The 16735-nt window shown below is 39.4% G+C and overlaps 1 protein-coding gene across 1 annotated transcript; it reads left to right on the top strand.

Annotated features, from left to right (window-relative positions):
• Positions 1-1587: 1587 nt before the first annotated feature.
• Positions 1588-14790, top strand: LOC116313931 (nuclear GTPase SLIP-GC-like). The gene is made up of 20 exons (XM_031731773.2): positions 1588-2512; positions 3145-3330; positions 4564-4588; positions 4679-4768; positions 5077-5164; positions 7418-7631; positions 7759-7977; positions 9267-9476; positions 9584-9756; positions 10150-10204; positions 10294-10381; positions 10488-10609; positions 11292-11468; positions 11559-11713; positions 11832-11949; positions 12052-12160; positions 12223-12353; positions 12537-12618; positions 12721-12802; positions 13496-14790. The coding sequence occupies exons 1-20, from the start codon at positions 2006-2008 to the stop codon at positions 13503-13505; spliced, it is 2841 nt and encodes a 946-aa protein (XP_031587633.2). The 5' UTR covers positions 1588-2005; the 3' UTR covers positions 13506-14790.
• The last annotated feature ends 1945 nt before the right edge of the window (positions 14791-16735 follow it).

Consider the following 16735-nt stretch of genomic DNA (forward strand, 5'->3'; position numbering starts at 1 on the left):
TGAGAAAATTGTCATAATATTTAAACAGAATTCAAACTATGAGTTTGTGGAAAACTAACTGCCGCTCTGTCTCTCTATACAGCACTGACTCAACAGCTGCGTCACCCCTATGCTTCATGAACCCCCTCCCTTTCTGATCCCCTCATGCTTATGGAACATGATGCACAGGTCTGAAAATGACTAGACACTTCCGGAGTATTTCTGGTAGGGTCAAAAGGTCAGGATTGAGGCCTTCAATAGTAAATATGTTGTATTTGAAGACGTAGCCCCACTTTCCACACCCCTCAAAAGGCAGAGGCCATTCTCTCCGCAAGCTCCTCGAAGCCGGTATCTGGCTGCGGAACATGAAGACGCTCTTATTTCTCCCTTCTTTCCACGGAGCATCGGTTGCTTCTGATCTGTTACTGTAGAAGGTGACGGGGGTGTCGCTGATAATCGACGAAGACCACTCGCCGCTGCTGCCTCCCATGCTTACGGCCTCGGGAGAGCAGATCTCTTCCCCGTCCAAGTACAGAGGAACGCAGGGGTGCAGAATGAAAGGATCCATCTCTTGTCTGCGCATAGAAAACTGTGCGCCGCCCTCTCTGTTTTTATTCTCCTCCCTCCACAGACCCACCTCCCTCTAAGGGAGAAAACTTTTTTTTTTTTTTCACAACAGGTGTCGCGCTTATGGATCATATTACACACTTCCGGAGTTTCCCCCCTCCCCTCTCCGGATGCAATTCGTCACGCCTATGGATCATATTACACACTTCCGGAGTACTTCCGGTGGGGTCAAAAGGTCAAGGCTAGGGTCATCAATCAAATTTTGACACAAGCAGGGTACTTTAGTTTTTAACATCTTTTGACTATGCTTATCTATCTAAACAGCTCTGGAAGAAGGATAGTCATCCATCAACACCACTTCTGCGTCTCCCCCACCCCCTTTTTGTTTTCTCAGTTCTGCTTTTCCCTGCACACCCACTTTACTCTGTCTAGGTTTAGCGTTGTATTGTATGTAGAGATCCACTTTCACTTGCCTTTTGCCAAACAGTCAACTACACCTTTTGCAAAACTGAGTCCCAGTTTGTTTTCGGACTTTTGCTTTTTGCCTGATTTTTCTTTTCACCCTGTTCCAGTGTGTGCCTCCCTGCTTTTTTTAAATTTACTTCTCTTATTGTCAGAAGAAGAAGGAAGAAGGATAGTCAGATCCTGTTGTGTATTTCTGATGAAATGGTACATGAGAATAATCTGAATAAGTTGAAACAGCACCCCTGTTTGTCACCAAACTCATTGTTGCTGTTGTGATTTAACTTTTTCTTCTTTGTTATTTTTATTTAATTTATTATTATTAATTTTTGCAAAGTTTATTTTTCTTTCTTTTTCTACTTAACCCCTTTAACTCATTTGAGTTATTTGAACCAAGACAGTTTCTACATTTGACAAACATCCAGCCACTCTCGTCAGCCCTTTGTGCTTTTCTCATTCCCTGATCGGCAGATGCGCAGATCAGGTTTTACTTGCTTTCTGACCATAGCTGGACTGGCCATTGGGAATACCGGGAATTTGCCCAGTAGGTTTTTTGTTTGTTGGTTTTGTTCTTTTCTGTAACGGTATAAACAATGAAAAGTCATGGATTGGCCAAAGTGTCATGATAAACTCTGGGCTGGACCAATTACAGCCGAAGAGGTTGGATGCACCCTCCCCCTTGCTTGGGCAATGGCTCCGAAAGCAATCTTGGTGAGGAGCGGGTTCAGGTGACAGCGGCAGGGGAGGCTGGGAGAAAGAGCTGATGCCTGCCACGTTGATGACCTTTCTACTTATTTTAGTAGCTGCTGGGGCCTGAAGAGGAACGAACTGAGAGCGGAGTGAGAGAGCTGAGCCAGTGAGAGTTGGAGTGTGTGAAAGGAGTTGTGAACTGAATAAAAACAATTACTGAAACGTGACCCAGAACTGTCTCCTTGTCTGTGTCGTAACGGACATTAGTAACAGAGTATTACAGTGGTGACCAGTTTGCCGCTACGACATGTCAAACCCGCAGAACCTCCAGCAACGTCACGCGTTGGCTCGAATGATGGCCGACATGGCGGCTTTGCAGCAGCAGCAGGCGGCAGTGCACCGGCGTCATCTGGACCAGCTGCAGGCCCAGGCTGAGCGTCAGATGCGGGTGCTACAAAACCTTTTGGCTCAGTTTGAGGCCGCTGCGAATCCGCTTCATCTGGGGGGGCTGGAACTCTCCCCAGAAGAACATCGTCGCCGGTTCCGTAATTGCTGCATAGCAGAAGAAGATCCTTTCAGTTTTGCCCAGCGGCTCCTGTACGAAGCGGAGAGGTGGCTGCAGCCTGGCCCGACACAAAGAGAGGCGCGGCTTCTGGAGACTGTTGTTCTGGAGCGTTTTGTGGAGGGGCTGCCGGGGGAAACGGCAGACTGGGTCAAGCGTCACAAGCCGTCCAATGTGGAGGCGGCAGTGAAGCTGGCCGAAGATCACCTGCTGGGGCGGTCGGAAATCGTCGCAGGATCGCTGCCAGGGGAGGTGAGCGTCTACCAAAAATTTATTTCGGATGTTTTTGTGTTCTTTTTTTTGTTTTGTTTTGACGTCTAATATCTTTACTTATATTAGTAAATAGACTTTAGTAAATACGATTTATGAATGTGTTGAATATAAAATAAAGACATGCCTGGTATGAAGTATTTTTATGACTGTGTATTTGTACCCATATTGTCATCAATCCAGTCCTTTCTCTTTATAGAACTGTGATGTTATATTTGTTATTTCTGCTGCCCTCTTGGCTTGCTCTCTCTTGAAAAAAACAAGCATTTTTATTATCACTTTTGACCCAGATAATAAAGGATATATAACAGTTAATTTGCCAAAAACTGATCGGAGCAGCTATTTTCTGATGTTCTCTAAATTACTTGATATTCTTCGTGAGAGGCATGATTGACCTATTTTTGACAGATTTAAAGTCAAAAGTCACTTATAACAGCTTGAATTTTCACAATCATTTTTTTGGCAAATACTGGAAAACCCTTTTTGACAGGCGATCACTTTTTGACACACCAGCCCCGAGGAGCAAACTTTCCGGGCCTGCGCCAGTGACAATGATCATCAAGGAGCACCGGCTACGATCTAACAACTATTTCTGGTCTGCTCTCTCACCCCAGGAACTGGCAGTAGACGCTGTACCCGGCTCACCAGGGGCCGCACACACGCTGGGGCAGGAGTGTTGGCGATGCGGGCAGCTGGGACATTTTTACCGGGAATGCCCGCTCATGGATGTTGTGCAGGTGTTCCGTGTTGCCAGGATGTCAACAACCTCCCCCACTCCAGTAGGGACGTACAGCCTTACGGTAAGGTGCCAAGGGATTATATGCCAGACTATGGGATTCAGGCCACACAGAGACTGTCTACCAAACCCCGGTTCAGCCTGGGGAATTGTTGGAGGTTGAGTGGGTTAAGGTTAGGTGTGTGCAATTAAAATATCGATACCAAAGTTTGTATTGATATTGATCAAAAGGAGCTTAATGAGATCGATACTAGTTTATGTCTTGATGCATGCTAAGTCATCCAGGTATGTAAATCCCAGGTTTCCCCAAACTTATAAAGTGCAAATGTACTATTTATAAGGTTGGGGAAACCTGCAGTCAGCCGAGACTGAAGAAGTCACTTGGATGAGTGACGAAACGTTTCTCCCACTGAAAATGCTAATCAACTTTCTGGGATACTAGTTTCTGTTTCTTTGTTACTCTTGGATTCGTCAGAGAGGCAACCTGGCCATCTATGTAAGTGTTGCTGCTTTCAAGTGTCATAGGAACATTTACTGTAATGGAAACAAATATCCCAAATATATCATGGCTCAGATTTGATTGAATATAATTACCCATTTTTGTTAACTGTGAAAGGGATACTGTACAGTTACTATATTTAAACTAGAAGTAGATGTGATAATTTTATTATTTCTATCCTTGTTTTGAATTAATAATCCAAAGGAACAAAATCCCCCAAAGGTTTGGATTTGCAATATTTTCTTTTCATAGGAAGAGCAAAATACTAAGCAAACACAAAAGGAAGCAGTCAATATTTGTGGTCAGCTAAGTCAAAAACAGTTTAATGACACTCCTTTTCAGTATCTATTCTGCAACTTACATTTTTAAAGTAAAACTTTTACATAGCTTTGCACCTGCTCTGCAAACAAAAGCATAAAAATGCAGAGGATTTTGATCAGGGAAGGATTATTGAATGGGGTAGTCACCAGCTGTTCTCTAGGTCTGTGTCACTGCCGCTGAATGAGGCAGAAAAATTGTCTCATGCAATCGTGTTTTTTGAGTGGTAAAAAAATGAAAGCTTTAAATTTGTTAATCACTGTGTTAGTTGAGAATATACGTCCATTTAAGTTTGTACGTTGTAAAAACTACATGTGAACATTTTTTACAGTGTGGTAAATGACAAATTGTTTCTGTACATGTGCTATAATTTCCTGTATAAATTCAATCATGCATACACGCATACACCCAATCATGCATATAGTAATTTAATTTGCATAAATGTTGATTTATGAAAGTCATATTTATATTCATCCTTAGGATTTACCACCCATAAGTGATAAAGGTGAGAAAAATGTATCTCATTCTCATTTTAATATTTATTTATTTATTATCAGTTGCAGACTGAAAATATTGTTTTTTTTAATCCAATAAGGAAAGAGAAAATCAGATCTTCAGAGTGAGTCGAGCCAATGGCAACCACCTCCTAAACAACAATACAAGTGTATGGCAGGATCACAGTCAGGTATGTATGTATATATCTGTGTGTGTGTGTGTGTGTGTGTGTGTGTGTGTGTGTGTATATATATATATATATATATATATATATATATATATATATATATATATATATATATATATATATATATATATATATAATATATATGTGTATGTAATGAAAAATACTAATGGGCATTTTTTTTTTATATAATAGCTATAGTATTAACTTGTGAAATCAACACACTTTTTCCTGCTTTGCATATCAGCGGTCCTCACTTTGTATTACATTGGTTCCTGGTTCCTACTAATTAGTGTTGTGCTTCACTTTGACAGAAACACAAGGGCTGTCTGATGTCAAAGAAATAATGAGATGTGTCAGTGAAAGACTACATGGCCGTGACAAGCTCAGTGCTTTCCTAAGGTGAGTAATAAAGATTTCCTTTTTTTGTTGGACCTTGTTCCAACCAATGAAAGCCTAAGGACACTGAATTCCTGGAATTCATCATTATTATTGAGTGGAAAATAATAATTATTCACAACCCTAATTCCAAAAATGTTTAAATTTTACAAAAAGTTACATGATCTAATATTTTATTTTTTAAAATCCTAGAAAGTAAGGTGTACAAAAAAGAAACAGTTGGAGGAACATTTTGCTGTAATTCAGTGTAATAAAGATACTAAAGATTTAAACCATGTCAGAGCTTAACATGGAGCTGTGCAGTTCATTCCAGTATTAAGGTGAATTGTTTTTTTGTTTTGTTTTGTGTTTTTGTTTGTTGCAATGAAAATATATTCTGATTCACCTTTTTTCACTTGCTGAATACGGGACAGACTTTACTGGGAGAAAGAAAAGGGGAGAAAGAAAGAGGGAAAGAAAAACAGCGGGGAAGAGGAACGGGGAAAAAGGGCAAAAAACAAAAACCAACAGAATAAGCTGACAAAAAATACATATATCGATCACCTGGATCACCTGTTGAGAAAGAAAAAAGAAAACAAGCAGAAGAAAACGAGAGTAATAGAATAAACAACATCACAATGATATATGGGAATATGGCAGTAAATACTAAATATTAAACATTATTGTGCAGCACGTAAGATCGACAGCGCACAGTGTGCTTTGAGGTAGGAGCCAAAAAGGGTGTAGTTTGTGTGTGTGATCACCCGTGTGTACACCTGTGAGCATGAACGCGCTTGTTTTTAAAAGGTTCCTTCATGTAATGATCTGCTAGAGGGTGTGGGGGGCCACTGCCCCGTCCTCCAGGGCATGAAGCAGGTATGGAGGAGATCAAAACTCCAGACATCCAGAGGCCCCAGAACACAAGAGACCAAGGAAGACCAACAGAGGGCAGCCGCATGCTATCCCAGAAAGAGCTGAGGAGAGTCCCAGATGAGGGGTCACTCAGCAGCCGCGGAGCAGAAGCCAGGGGGGGTTGCAGTGACATGCCTGTGAGCTCCGCCGGCAGCCAGCTGTGCCAGAGTGACCAAGCCCCAGTCCGAGAGGCCGAGGGCACCCCACCCCCAAAGTGGCCCGAGCGAGCCCCAGGCTCCAGGTCCCAGGCTCCAGGCCCCGGCAAGCAGCCACCAAGGAGTGAGCCGGTGTGTACCTGGACGCCCATCCCCGGACACAAAGAACCACCAACGCACCGATGTCTGAGGGCGTCCGCCACCGGCAGGGGAAGTGGTGGGGGGAGATAGGCCTCCAAACCTTGGAGGGCCTGAGATGTTCCCAGAGAGGTGGCGTCTGATACCCAACCTGACATATAGACACAGACAAACAGGCACACACAGATACAAACATCCATTCCCACCCTCATGCTCTCATAAGCAATTACTCAACACTTACCCAACGTGGAGACAGACATAAATAGACACTGTACACACAATCACACTCCCCAAGCGTACTCTAAGAACCGGGTCTAGGTACCCTTGTGCCTGGAGGGGGAAACTGCACCCAGACCCAGGTGGTGTTACCCTTTTCCCTGCGGTGGGGAGAAGCAGACCTCCCCGACTCTGCAGCAGCAGGGAGGCCCCACATTCCAGACCCCAATCAGACGGCCAACTCCTTCTCCCAGCCCCCCCCCGCTCCAGCATGCTGCAGAGAACGGAGGTGTGAGAAGACTCCAAACCTCCCTCCACCCGCTCATATGTAGTGTTGATGTATGTGTGTTCTAAGGTGCATTTAAAACCCAGGAGGGCATGGAGCTACCTGCCAGAGAGCAGCAGGTAAGCGCATAGCCCCTCCTGCTAGCCCTCAATGTCTACGTGTATTTAAAATTGAGAGGTGGGCAACGACGCCAGGGGTGAGGTGTACACCCTGATGGTAATTTGGAGTCCGTGTTGCGTGCCCACCCCCAAGATCCTATATGTATGTGTAATGAGAGTGTGAGTAATGTGAATGTCTAAGTTGTGAGATAAAGGTAAATAAAAGTACAATATTAAGGTGAACTGTACCAGAAACCATAATCTCACTTTTAAGAGGGGATCAGTAGCACTGCTTAATGTGTCATTTTTAACACATATATATAGACTTCAGAAACATTAAATTAAAAATATAAATTCTAAACATTCTAAATAATTCTTTCAGCATGTTTTTCAAAAACCAATGTTTCTGATTTTGCAACATTTTTAGTTTGATGTGTCTGAGAATGTATCAGTTAATCCACTCTTTCAACAGGGATAAAATCAAGGATTTGGAGACAGACAAGAGACACCTGGTTGGTGTCTTTGGTAGAACTGGGGCTGGAAAGAGCTCTTTAATCAATGCCATCATAAATAAGGAGGGCCTGTTACCTTCTGGAACCCTCAGTGCATGTACCTCAGTAATGATAAAGGTGGAGGCTACCAGTGGATCAAAGTATGAGGCACACATCGAGTTCATTACAGAAGAGGTAGAATGAAATATAAATATTGTGATTCTTGAAATAAAGTAATGTGTTAGAAAACTGCTTTACTAAAATTAAGATATGTTTTTTTTGTTTGTTTGTTTGTTTGTTTGTTTGTTTGTTTGTTTTTTAGGATTGGGAAAATGAGGTGCAGTCCCTAAAACTGGCTCTTGAAGATCATGAAGATGATGATGATGGTGGTAATGATTTTCTTGACCCTGATGGAAAGTTATCAGCGCTGTATGGAGAAGAGTGGAAAGAAAGATCCACTCACAGCCTCATGGACAACAAATATTTCAGAGATATTCCAGAGTTTCGAATGTCCAAGATAAAAATTTTGGAAAGTGACTCAGTAAGTGTGCAGTAATACAGATCAAAATAAAATCACCTCTTATTCTTCTGCTAGAATATAGAAATACTTGATGCAGTTTAAAGCATATATTAGACCACGGTTTGGGTGAGATACAAGAAAGATGAATGTGTGGCTCATGAACATCACATGGAGAGCAATGGGAAGTAACTAAAACAGCGGTAAGCTATGTTGATGCTGCATCTTTTCAGTAGGACGTTGATGTACATGCTAACTAATGACTCCCTACCTGGAAAGCGCAGACAGGTAGAAAGCACTGGTGAAGCAGATGTTGCCCTATTTTATTTGCTGAACAGATATATATGTTGGCAATATGTTGATGTGCTGTCTGGGAATTTCCATTTAAAATGTTCGGCACCCATCAAATAAGGAACAAAAAAGCCAAGTGACAGTTGTCACAGCCTTTATACTCACAATATCATACAATTGATTGTCCCAAACATCAGAACAGAATTAGGAAACGAGGTTTTTAAATATGCTGCCCCTGTTTCTTGGAACAATCTGCAGAAGAAACTGAAATTATCAGAATTAGTTACCTTGGGGGAGTTTAAGCTCATCTTAAAGGAACAAGAGAATAACTCTTTTAGTCACTGTGGTTGTTTTTAATGTTGCTCTTAATTGATCTGTTATTGTATATTTTTCACATGTTTGTACAGGATATTGTATTTGTTTTAAATGTCATGTACTTACATGGTACATGTATTTTTGACTCTTGATAGCATGATGCCAAGTCAAGAAATTCGATTTTTAATCTCAATGATATTTTTTTTACCTAGATAACTAACTAAATAATAAAAAATGTGGTTGTTAAAATTTTATGGTTTACTATCCTGTTGCTGTCTATTTATCCTGTTACTGTGGAGCTTGAAGTTTTCTTTGTGATGATGTTCAAGAATTTCCCCTTCTGTATACAGAAGTTAAAAAAAGAAATCCACAGTATTTCACAGACTGGAAGTCTGCTGACTGATTCAGGTAACATAAAACAGGAACGTTTCATTAGCCTATGCTACTAATGCAAAGGTTAATGTAATTGCTGTTCCCTCAGTGGGTGTAGCTCAGGAGGTCAAGCAGGTCACCTGAGGGTTGGTGGTTTAATCCCTGGGAGCCAAGAATTGAGCTTTGAATTGATTTGCCTGATTTTGATTTCAAATTTATGAGACATCATTTCATAGTTTGATTTCCTGTCTTCTTTTTCATGCAATTTTTAAAACTTGTTATGAGCACATGCATTAAATTGTGTTTTATTCGTACTGTTATTTTTTTTTTTACAGGCTGAAGGGTTGTCTGAAGAAATTGTGAAATATACAAGAAGTGACTCAAATGAGAGAGAAGAAGAAGAAGAAGAAGTAACGAGGTGGTACTGGCCACTTGTGAAGTGTGTGACTGTCAAAGTGCCAGACAATGATTTTCTTGATCACGTCACACTCGTGGATCTTCCTGGAAATGGTGACTGTAGAAGCAGTGATAAAATTTGGACAGGGGTAATTCACTTTTGTTTGGTTTTCTACTGTTTTGTCTGTAAAGAGTCATGTCACCATCTTCAGAGCATTATTTATTTATAATTTACATACTTGTATTTCCTTTTCAGTTTGTTGCCAGTTGTTCTACAGTGTGGATTGTGTCTGAAGTGAATCGAGCAGCATCAGAAAAAGAAGCCTGGGAGATCCTGGAAGGTGCCAGCAGCCTGCTGGGAAATGGTGGCGAGTGTCAGCAAATTCATTTTATCTGCACCAAGTCAGAACATGGAAACCCAGATGATCTGTAAGTCAAATATGCCAGAAATGCAAATTATGAAGAAAGTTTGCTACAGATGCACATGGTGACCATACACTTCACTTTTATGTTATTTCAAGAGTGAGGTTATCCATTACAACAGAAGCTCAGGTTTCCCATTGTAGTAGGCCACACTTTCATAGAAATGACTAAATTCAATTTAAAAACTGTTATTCAAAATATTAGAGGTCAGGAAAAACAAGAATTTGCCATTCATTTTTATATCATTATTATTTTATATCAATATATAATTGTATAATTTTTTGATATATTTAAATAATTATACATTACAAATGTATGTATATTTGTTTTAGGTTTGTAATTGGGTGAGTACTAATAATAAATTACTTTTACATCCTATTTTTCTTTCCTTTCTACAAGAAACAAAGTCAAGAGTGCAGTGATGAAGGAATTCAAAAAGCGGGAATTAATTAAGGTAAATTTATAATCTGACAGCAAAATCTAAAACAAGTATCTTCTAAAACTGCCTGAAAAGTCAAAACTAACTAGCAAAAATGTTCTCAGGATCACTTCAGTGAGGATTGTTTCAAAGTCTTCACAGTGAGCTCCACAGAGTTCCTCAAAGGGGAGAATGTAAATCCAGATCTCAATGGTAGGTGAAGTCACTTTATGAATGAACATAGAGCGACTTATCGTATGTTTTTGTGTAACAGAAAATGTATTGCTCAGATTTATATTTCTTTTCAATTTTTTTACAGAAATACCAAAACTTCAGGAAATTATGAAAAATCTGAATGATGCTCATTCAGAGACATTAAACTATGTGTCTGGAGCTTATGGGATTCTGTCTTTGATTCAAGGGTCCAGAAGTGGAGAAGTGGTAAGAGCAGGCAATAAAGCCTCATTCACTTTCTTAAAAGTCATAAAAATACATAAAATAAATATTTTCATAGCCACAAACTAAAGTGTATTAATGTATATAAAGGTGTGCTGACCTTCACTGAAAATGTGGGACATTGGACATCATAAATCTATATGTAGTAATGTATTAATCACGATTGAATGAGGGGAGATCATTTGGAAGAACTGAATATTATTTGTTGAGATACAGAATTTGATAAAATGGTTATTTACCAATTAGACTCCAGTGAACAACCATATGAGAGCACAGAAATGATGAGAGTTATAGGACCCCCAGAGCCTGGATTATTGGGGTAGTGAAGATGGTAGTTTGGATGGGGCTCTGAGTGAAGGTTGAGGTGACGATGGGGAGGAGGCGAGTTGCATGATTGAGAGTCTGAAAGGCAGAATGACAGAAGAGGAGATAAAAGCACACAGAGGCTGATTGGGTTGCAGAAGATACCAAAATTATTGGACTAGAGTAATGAGGTTGATAGTGTGGAAAATGGAAGTAAAATAAAGAATAGACAGAGGCAGACGAATGAAGACAGACCTATCTGACTGAACTTGTGCATGAGCTTAATTTTAAAAACTCAAAAACGACTAAAGAACCAATATGTTATGTTTTCCTGCTTTAAATAATGATCTTTCTTTTATTTCAGGTTGAACAAAAAAACGATGTGTGTGCGGACCTTGAGGGAAACTTGAGCATCCAACTTAATCGAGTCAAAAAAGCAATTGAAGACATTATAAAAGCTTTTGAACAACGCCTAAGTGAGGGAGTAGAAACATCCCAAAATTTATGTGAAAGAAAACTGAAGTCCTTCTTATACCCCAGTGTATGTATTTTAATTACAACTAGATCAAAATCTTAGGATATTTTGTGACCATGTTGTTTTTTTAATTGTAAAAATTCTGTTTTGTTTCAGAAAACGAGTGGTGGAGCTTTTAACATGACGCTAAAGTCTGCAGTTAGGAATGATGGCGTCCAGAAACCAAAAAGAGGGAAAACAAAAGACCTCAACGTGATATTAGCGTCTTGTTTGACTCAAAGCATTGATAAAGAATTCAGAAAGACCTTCCCGTGAGAATAATCTAATTCTGAACAGCACCAATATATACAACAATACATGTATCCAAATCGCAGTAAATCATAAACTTGCTAATACTGCTATTATTAACCACATCTTTGCCCCATTCAGAAACAACATAAAATGTGGAAATTTCAATGGAGCCATTGATGCGTTTTCACTCAGCACTGATTCATTGATTGAAAAGTACAAAGATGTTGAACTGCAACTGACATTTCTCCAGACAGAGGTAAAAGAACTTCCCTATCCATGAACCTGTTAGCTGATCTGTTATTAGAAAATCTCATCATCATCTTTTAAACAATGCTAATCCATATGTCATGTTTCTAAGGAAAAAGAAATTAAGACAAAGCTCAACAAAACCATCCGCACAGAAAAGAAATCAATCTACAACAGTTTGACAGAGACAATCAAGAATAACATGAAAGAATGTTATAAAGGTAAGAAAGACATGAATTAAGGTATTTCTTTTCAACTGTGCATAAAAATTGTCTCCTTGTAGAAGCAGCAGCATTTAAAGGTCCAGGCACCCTGAAGAACATGAGGGACACTATTGAGAGACATGTGGAGTCAAAGATGGACATGTTTGAGGAGGCAAAAAGTGTCATGTTGGAGCAGTTGAACGATTTGAAGGTTTGTTACAATTTAATATCAACAAATTACATGAATGTGTTTTCTTGATTTTGATGACATGTACAAAAATGCCCAAGCAGCCTTGAAACACATATCAAACCAAAAGTTTTTCTCTTGTCCAGTTATTCTTGGATTCAATAGTTGCCTATGTAAAAAGTAACAAAGTTTTTAATGATAAATTAGGAAACTGTCCTGAGGACACTGGAGGAAACCATGAAGGAATCCACTGAACACTCACTCAAGACTGAGGCCTGCTCACTGCCAGGTAAACAAAATATATAGTAAAGTATTTATGTTAGCATTAGGAATCCTCTCAATACAAATGGTAACAATACAAGTATAATAAATCCAAATGCTTTGTTTTTAGATGTTTCAGAACATCTTGAGGTGGTGAAGAAACATTATGATGAACTTCATGACGGTCAAGATGAAACAAATAACCATACTGGGTAAATATTGAAATCTCACAAATTGTTCTGAGGGCTTTGATCATGAACTCTTTGTGCTGATTATGTTATGTGAAGGCTGATGTGCAGGCAGGAGTGGTGGTAATGAGGAGCCAATGTGCAGACACTCTGAGGCAAACTTAAACTCAAAAACTCAGCTTCATTGTTGGATAGCAGAAAGGAACAGAAAACTAACTAAACTGGAAAACATGACCTAAGCATAAACAAGCAGCCAAGCAGAACACACAGCATGGTAGATAGTAGATCACAACACAGATAAAGGAAAACACAGGGCTTAAATACACAGAGGGAGCAATCAGGGAATGAGCGACAGAAGGGAAACACAGCTGGGGCAAATCAGGGCTAACGAGACAGGGGAAGCAAAACCTGATGCATTAACCTGAGACACGGACTTCAAAGTAAAACAGGAAACATAACACAGAGACGCAGACTTGACAAGGGGATACAGCAGACAGGCGAGACAGAGCAACTAAGGAACGCAGAAAGCAGAACTCTAACAACGAAACCAAAAGACTAGAAAAGATAAATATTATCAAAATCAAAGTTCAATAATAATGTAAACTCAAAACTCTGGGTCGACGACCCAGGTCTCCTAACAGATTATTGCGAACAATGTTTTATTTACAATATAACTGATCCATCCAGCAGCTGATCCATTTCTGATTTGCTCCACAGAAACAGCTGAGGCCTGATGACCCACAGGACATCCCTGAGCAAACACTGATAGAGACACGAGGTCTTTACATATTATCACAGTAATATTTCTTTTGATCTCTTTTAATGTTGTGTTGATGTGTACTTTTGACTTTTAATGAATTTTATACAAAAAGCATTTTGAATATTATAGATATTATTTAAAAACTGCTAATATTAAGGTGTTAATCACGAGGGTCTAAATCATGTTTTGATTTCTTTCTTTTTTTTAAAAATTGTAGTTCGTTGGGATGGGAGCATTTATTTTAATGTGTGCTTATTAAACATTGAGCCTTATCCAGCATTGAATTGATATTTACCACTTTAACTTCATAGTTCTAAATCCAAATACTTGTTTTTTGTAGTTATAACATGTGTGTACATGACAAACAGTGAGAAATAGGTGTAAGTAAAGTTGTAGGAAGTCAGCAGCTACTTCAGTCATCTCCCTGACATTTTGATTTTTCTGTGTTTGGAATTATTTGTCAATATATTACAGTTTGGGGTTAGGTTCAGGGTTGTTTTTTTGTTGTTATTTTAGGTGTTTAACATTTTAAGTATTTCTGTGCATATTGTTGAATTCCTTTTTTGATTTTTGTCTTGATTAATTATTTCACGTTTCCTCCCCTGATAATGATTTCCTGTATTTTCTTCCTGAAACAGTTCACTCATGTTTAGCATTTACTTTCATGTTTTCTGTAGCCTTATTTCAGTAATATCATTATAAAAGCTGACTGATTTTTAAAAATGCTCAGGAAAAGGTACTTCAGTGCTTCCTTTATTACCTCCTTCAGCATACAGGATTAGGATACACTGAACCCTCCTTTGTGAAATAAAGATATTTACATCTCATAATTTATAGTGACAGACAGTTGTTGAAGAATAAGGTTATCAAAACTAGGCTTGTGGCATAGAGCATTCAAATGTTAATTATAAGTGTTCTTTTCATTTTTTTTTATTTTTAATTTTTGGCATAACAAACTGTTAAAGCCACAGATATGTTTTGATCATTATACTGCTGTAATAATATCTCCTTCTCGTCGAGGATTTATAGAAGCTGTCCTGGCAATTTATCAATTATTAAAGCTCACTAGTGGTCAGATTGTTTATTTTGCTTCCTGTTGGAGTCACACATCTGGATTTTTACTCCTGCACACTGTGATGCAGCTTTTATATTATTTAGTTTTCTTGCTTCCTTATCTGTACTGATTCTAAAAGAATGCATGTATTCGATATTGTATACTGTTCAATAAATCCAAAGTGCAAGCAAATATTTATTTTAGTCATAAGATGGAAACATTTTTTTTAATACCCCAGATCTTTTTACCCTAAAACCACCAAAAATTTGCATTGCAGGACCAACATACAATGGTGTGAAGAAGTGCTCCCCCTTCCTGCTTTCCTACTTTTTTGTGTTTGTCACACTTCAGTGTTTCAGAATAGCAAACAAATAAAAACATTAGACAAAAATAATACAAGTAAACACAAAATGGAGTTTCTAAATAAAGGTCCCAAAAGGTGGATTCTGTCAACAGAAAAAATAACATGGAGCAAAAAAATAGAGAAAAGGAGGATTACAGAGAAAATATTGAATGATAGAGAATATTAGATCGAGATTATTGGTATGATATCAGGCAACCAGATGGCCTGTGTTCAGCAAGTGGTTCAAGCTTAATTTTACTTCTGAGTAAATATGGTGTGTTTTGTTTGTATGAGGTTGTTTGCTTTGTGTGCAGTGGGTGGAACAGGACATTGGCTTTAATGTGGCTGGAAAAAGGAGATGGAGGACATCATGTTCCCAAATCATTTGTACTTCATATTTCAGGGAATCAAAGAAGCTGTATGCAAATATGAAACCTGGTATACTGGGGCGTGGTCTGCGGTGCTGCTGCAGGGGTGATGGATGCACCTGCAGTGGCATCGTCAATTACGCCTCGCCGGCTTAAAGTCTGTGCTCTCTCTGCTATTATTGTTGTTGGTGGTGGTGCGTGGCTGGCAGCTGGAAAGCTGAATGGCAACCGTGTGAAAAAAGTGTGCAATAAATGATGTTAAGTGTTTTGAACGTGGTCGGGTCGGGTTAAAGCCACACCTGGCTATCCTAAAGAAAAACTCTGAGCTGCTGTCTGGCCACAGAGTCTGGTACTGCAGTGTGCGTGTGTACATTTGACCTCTCTCAGTGATGGAGGGGATAGGCTCACAGCCTCAAAGTCAGTTCATCACAAAGGTGATCGGGTCTCATAAACGTTTGTAGGATAAGTCTAAGGCTACGTTCACACTGCAGGTCTTAATGCTCAATTCCGATTTTTTGATCCAATCCGATTTTTTTGTCTGCTTGTTCACACTACACATAAAATGCGACATCAAACGCTCTCCAGTGTGAACGCTCAAAGCGGCCCGCATGCGCAAAAGAAGATGTCACACACAACTCGCTCTGTTAGACCCAGAGCAAACAATATTGTTTGACTGATGGCCCTTAATATAAAGACTTCGGACTTTATGTTTCCAGATTTTTGCTTTAAGTTATTTTGTTATTTACATAATAATGTAAATAACCTAATAATGATCCTTTTGCTGTTTTAGAGGAGGCGGTGCTTCAAAGGATAGTTGCAGATTTCTGTCAGAATCTGCAGAAAATACAGTAAAAATAAAATGTTCACATTTCTCCAACGTTGTCTTCCCAACAGTTTCACCGGATGGCAGGAAATCGTTCGCGATGTCCTATCGGGCGCTTCTCCGGCGCTGATAATTGGCGTCTGTCTTGTGTCAGTGACGTAAAAGACGGATTTAATGCGACTTGACCGTTCACACAGCAGTCGCTTTCTAAAACATCGGATACGTATCGGATTCAGTACCACATACGAAAGTGACCCAGATCGGATTTGAAAATATCAGATTTGTGCCGTTCACACTGTCATACCAAGATCGGATACGGGTCGCATAGGGGCGAAAAAATCGGATTTGATGCGCTTTCGCCTGCAGTGTGAACGTAGCCTAAACGTCTAGGCGCTTGGTTTTATACCCCTGTGACCATGTAGGTGATTGAAACACTTTATTTTCTGGACATGACAATGATAAACCCCTTCAGTGTGACATTATTTATCATTATTATTATTATTTATCATGCGTGCAAACGAGTTAGTATGTGTGCAAATGATTTGAACTTTTCCTATTCTGGGATATCAACAGTAATTTTTTGTACTTGGATTGCTGCCTTCCTAGGAA

Source organism: Oreochromis aureus, linkage group 4 (assembly GCF_013358895.1).
Source record: "Oreochromis aureus strain Israel breed Guangdong linkage group 4, ZZ_aureus, whole genome shotgun sequence".
NCBI classification, from domain to species: domain Eukaryota; kingdom Metazoa; phylum Chordata; class Actinopteri; order Cichliformes; family Cichlidae; genus Oreochromis; species Oreochromis aureus.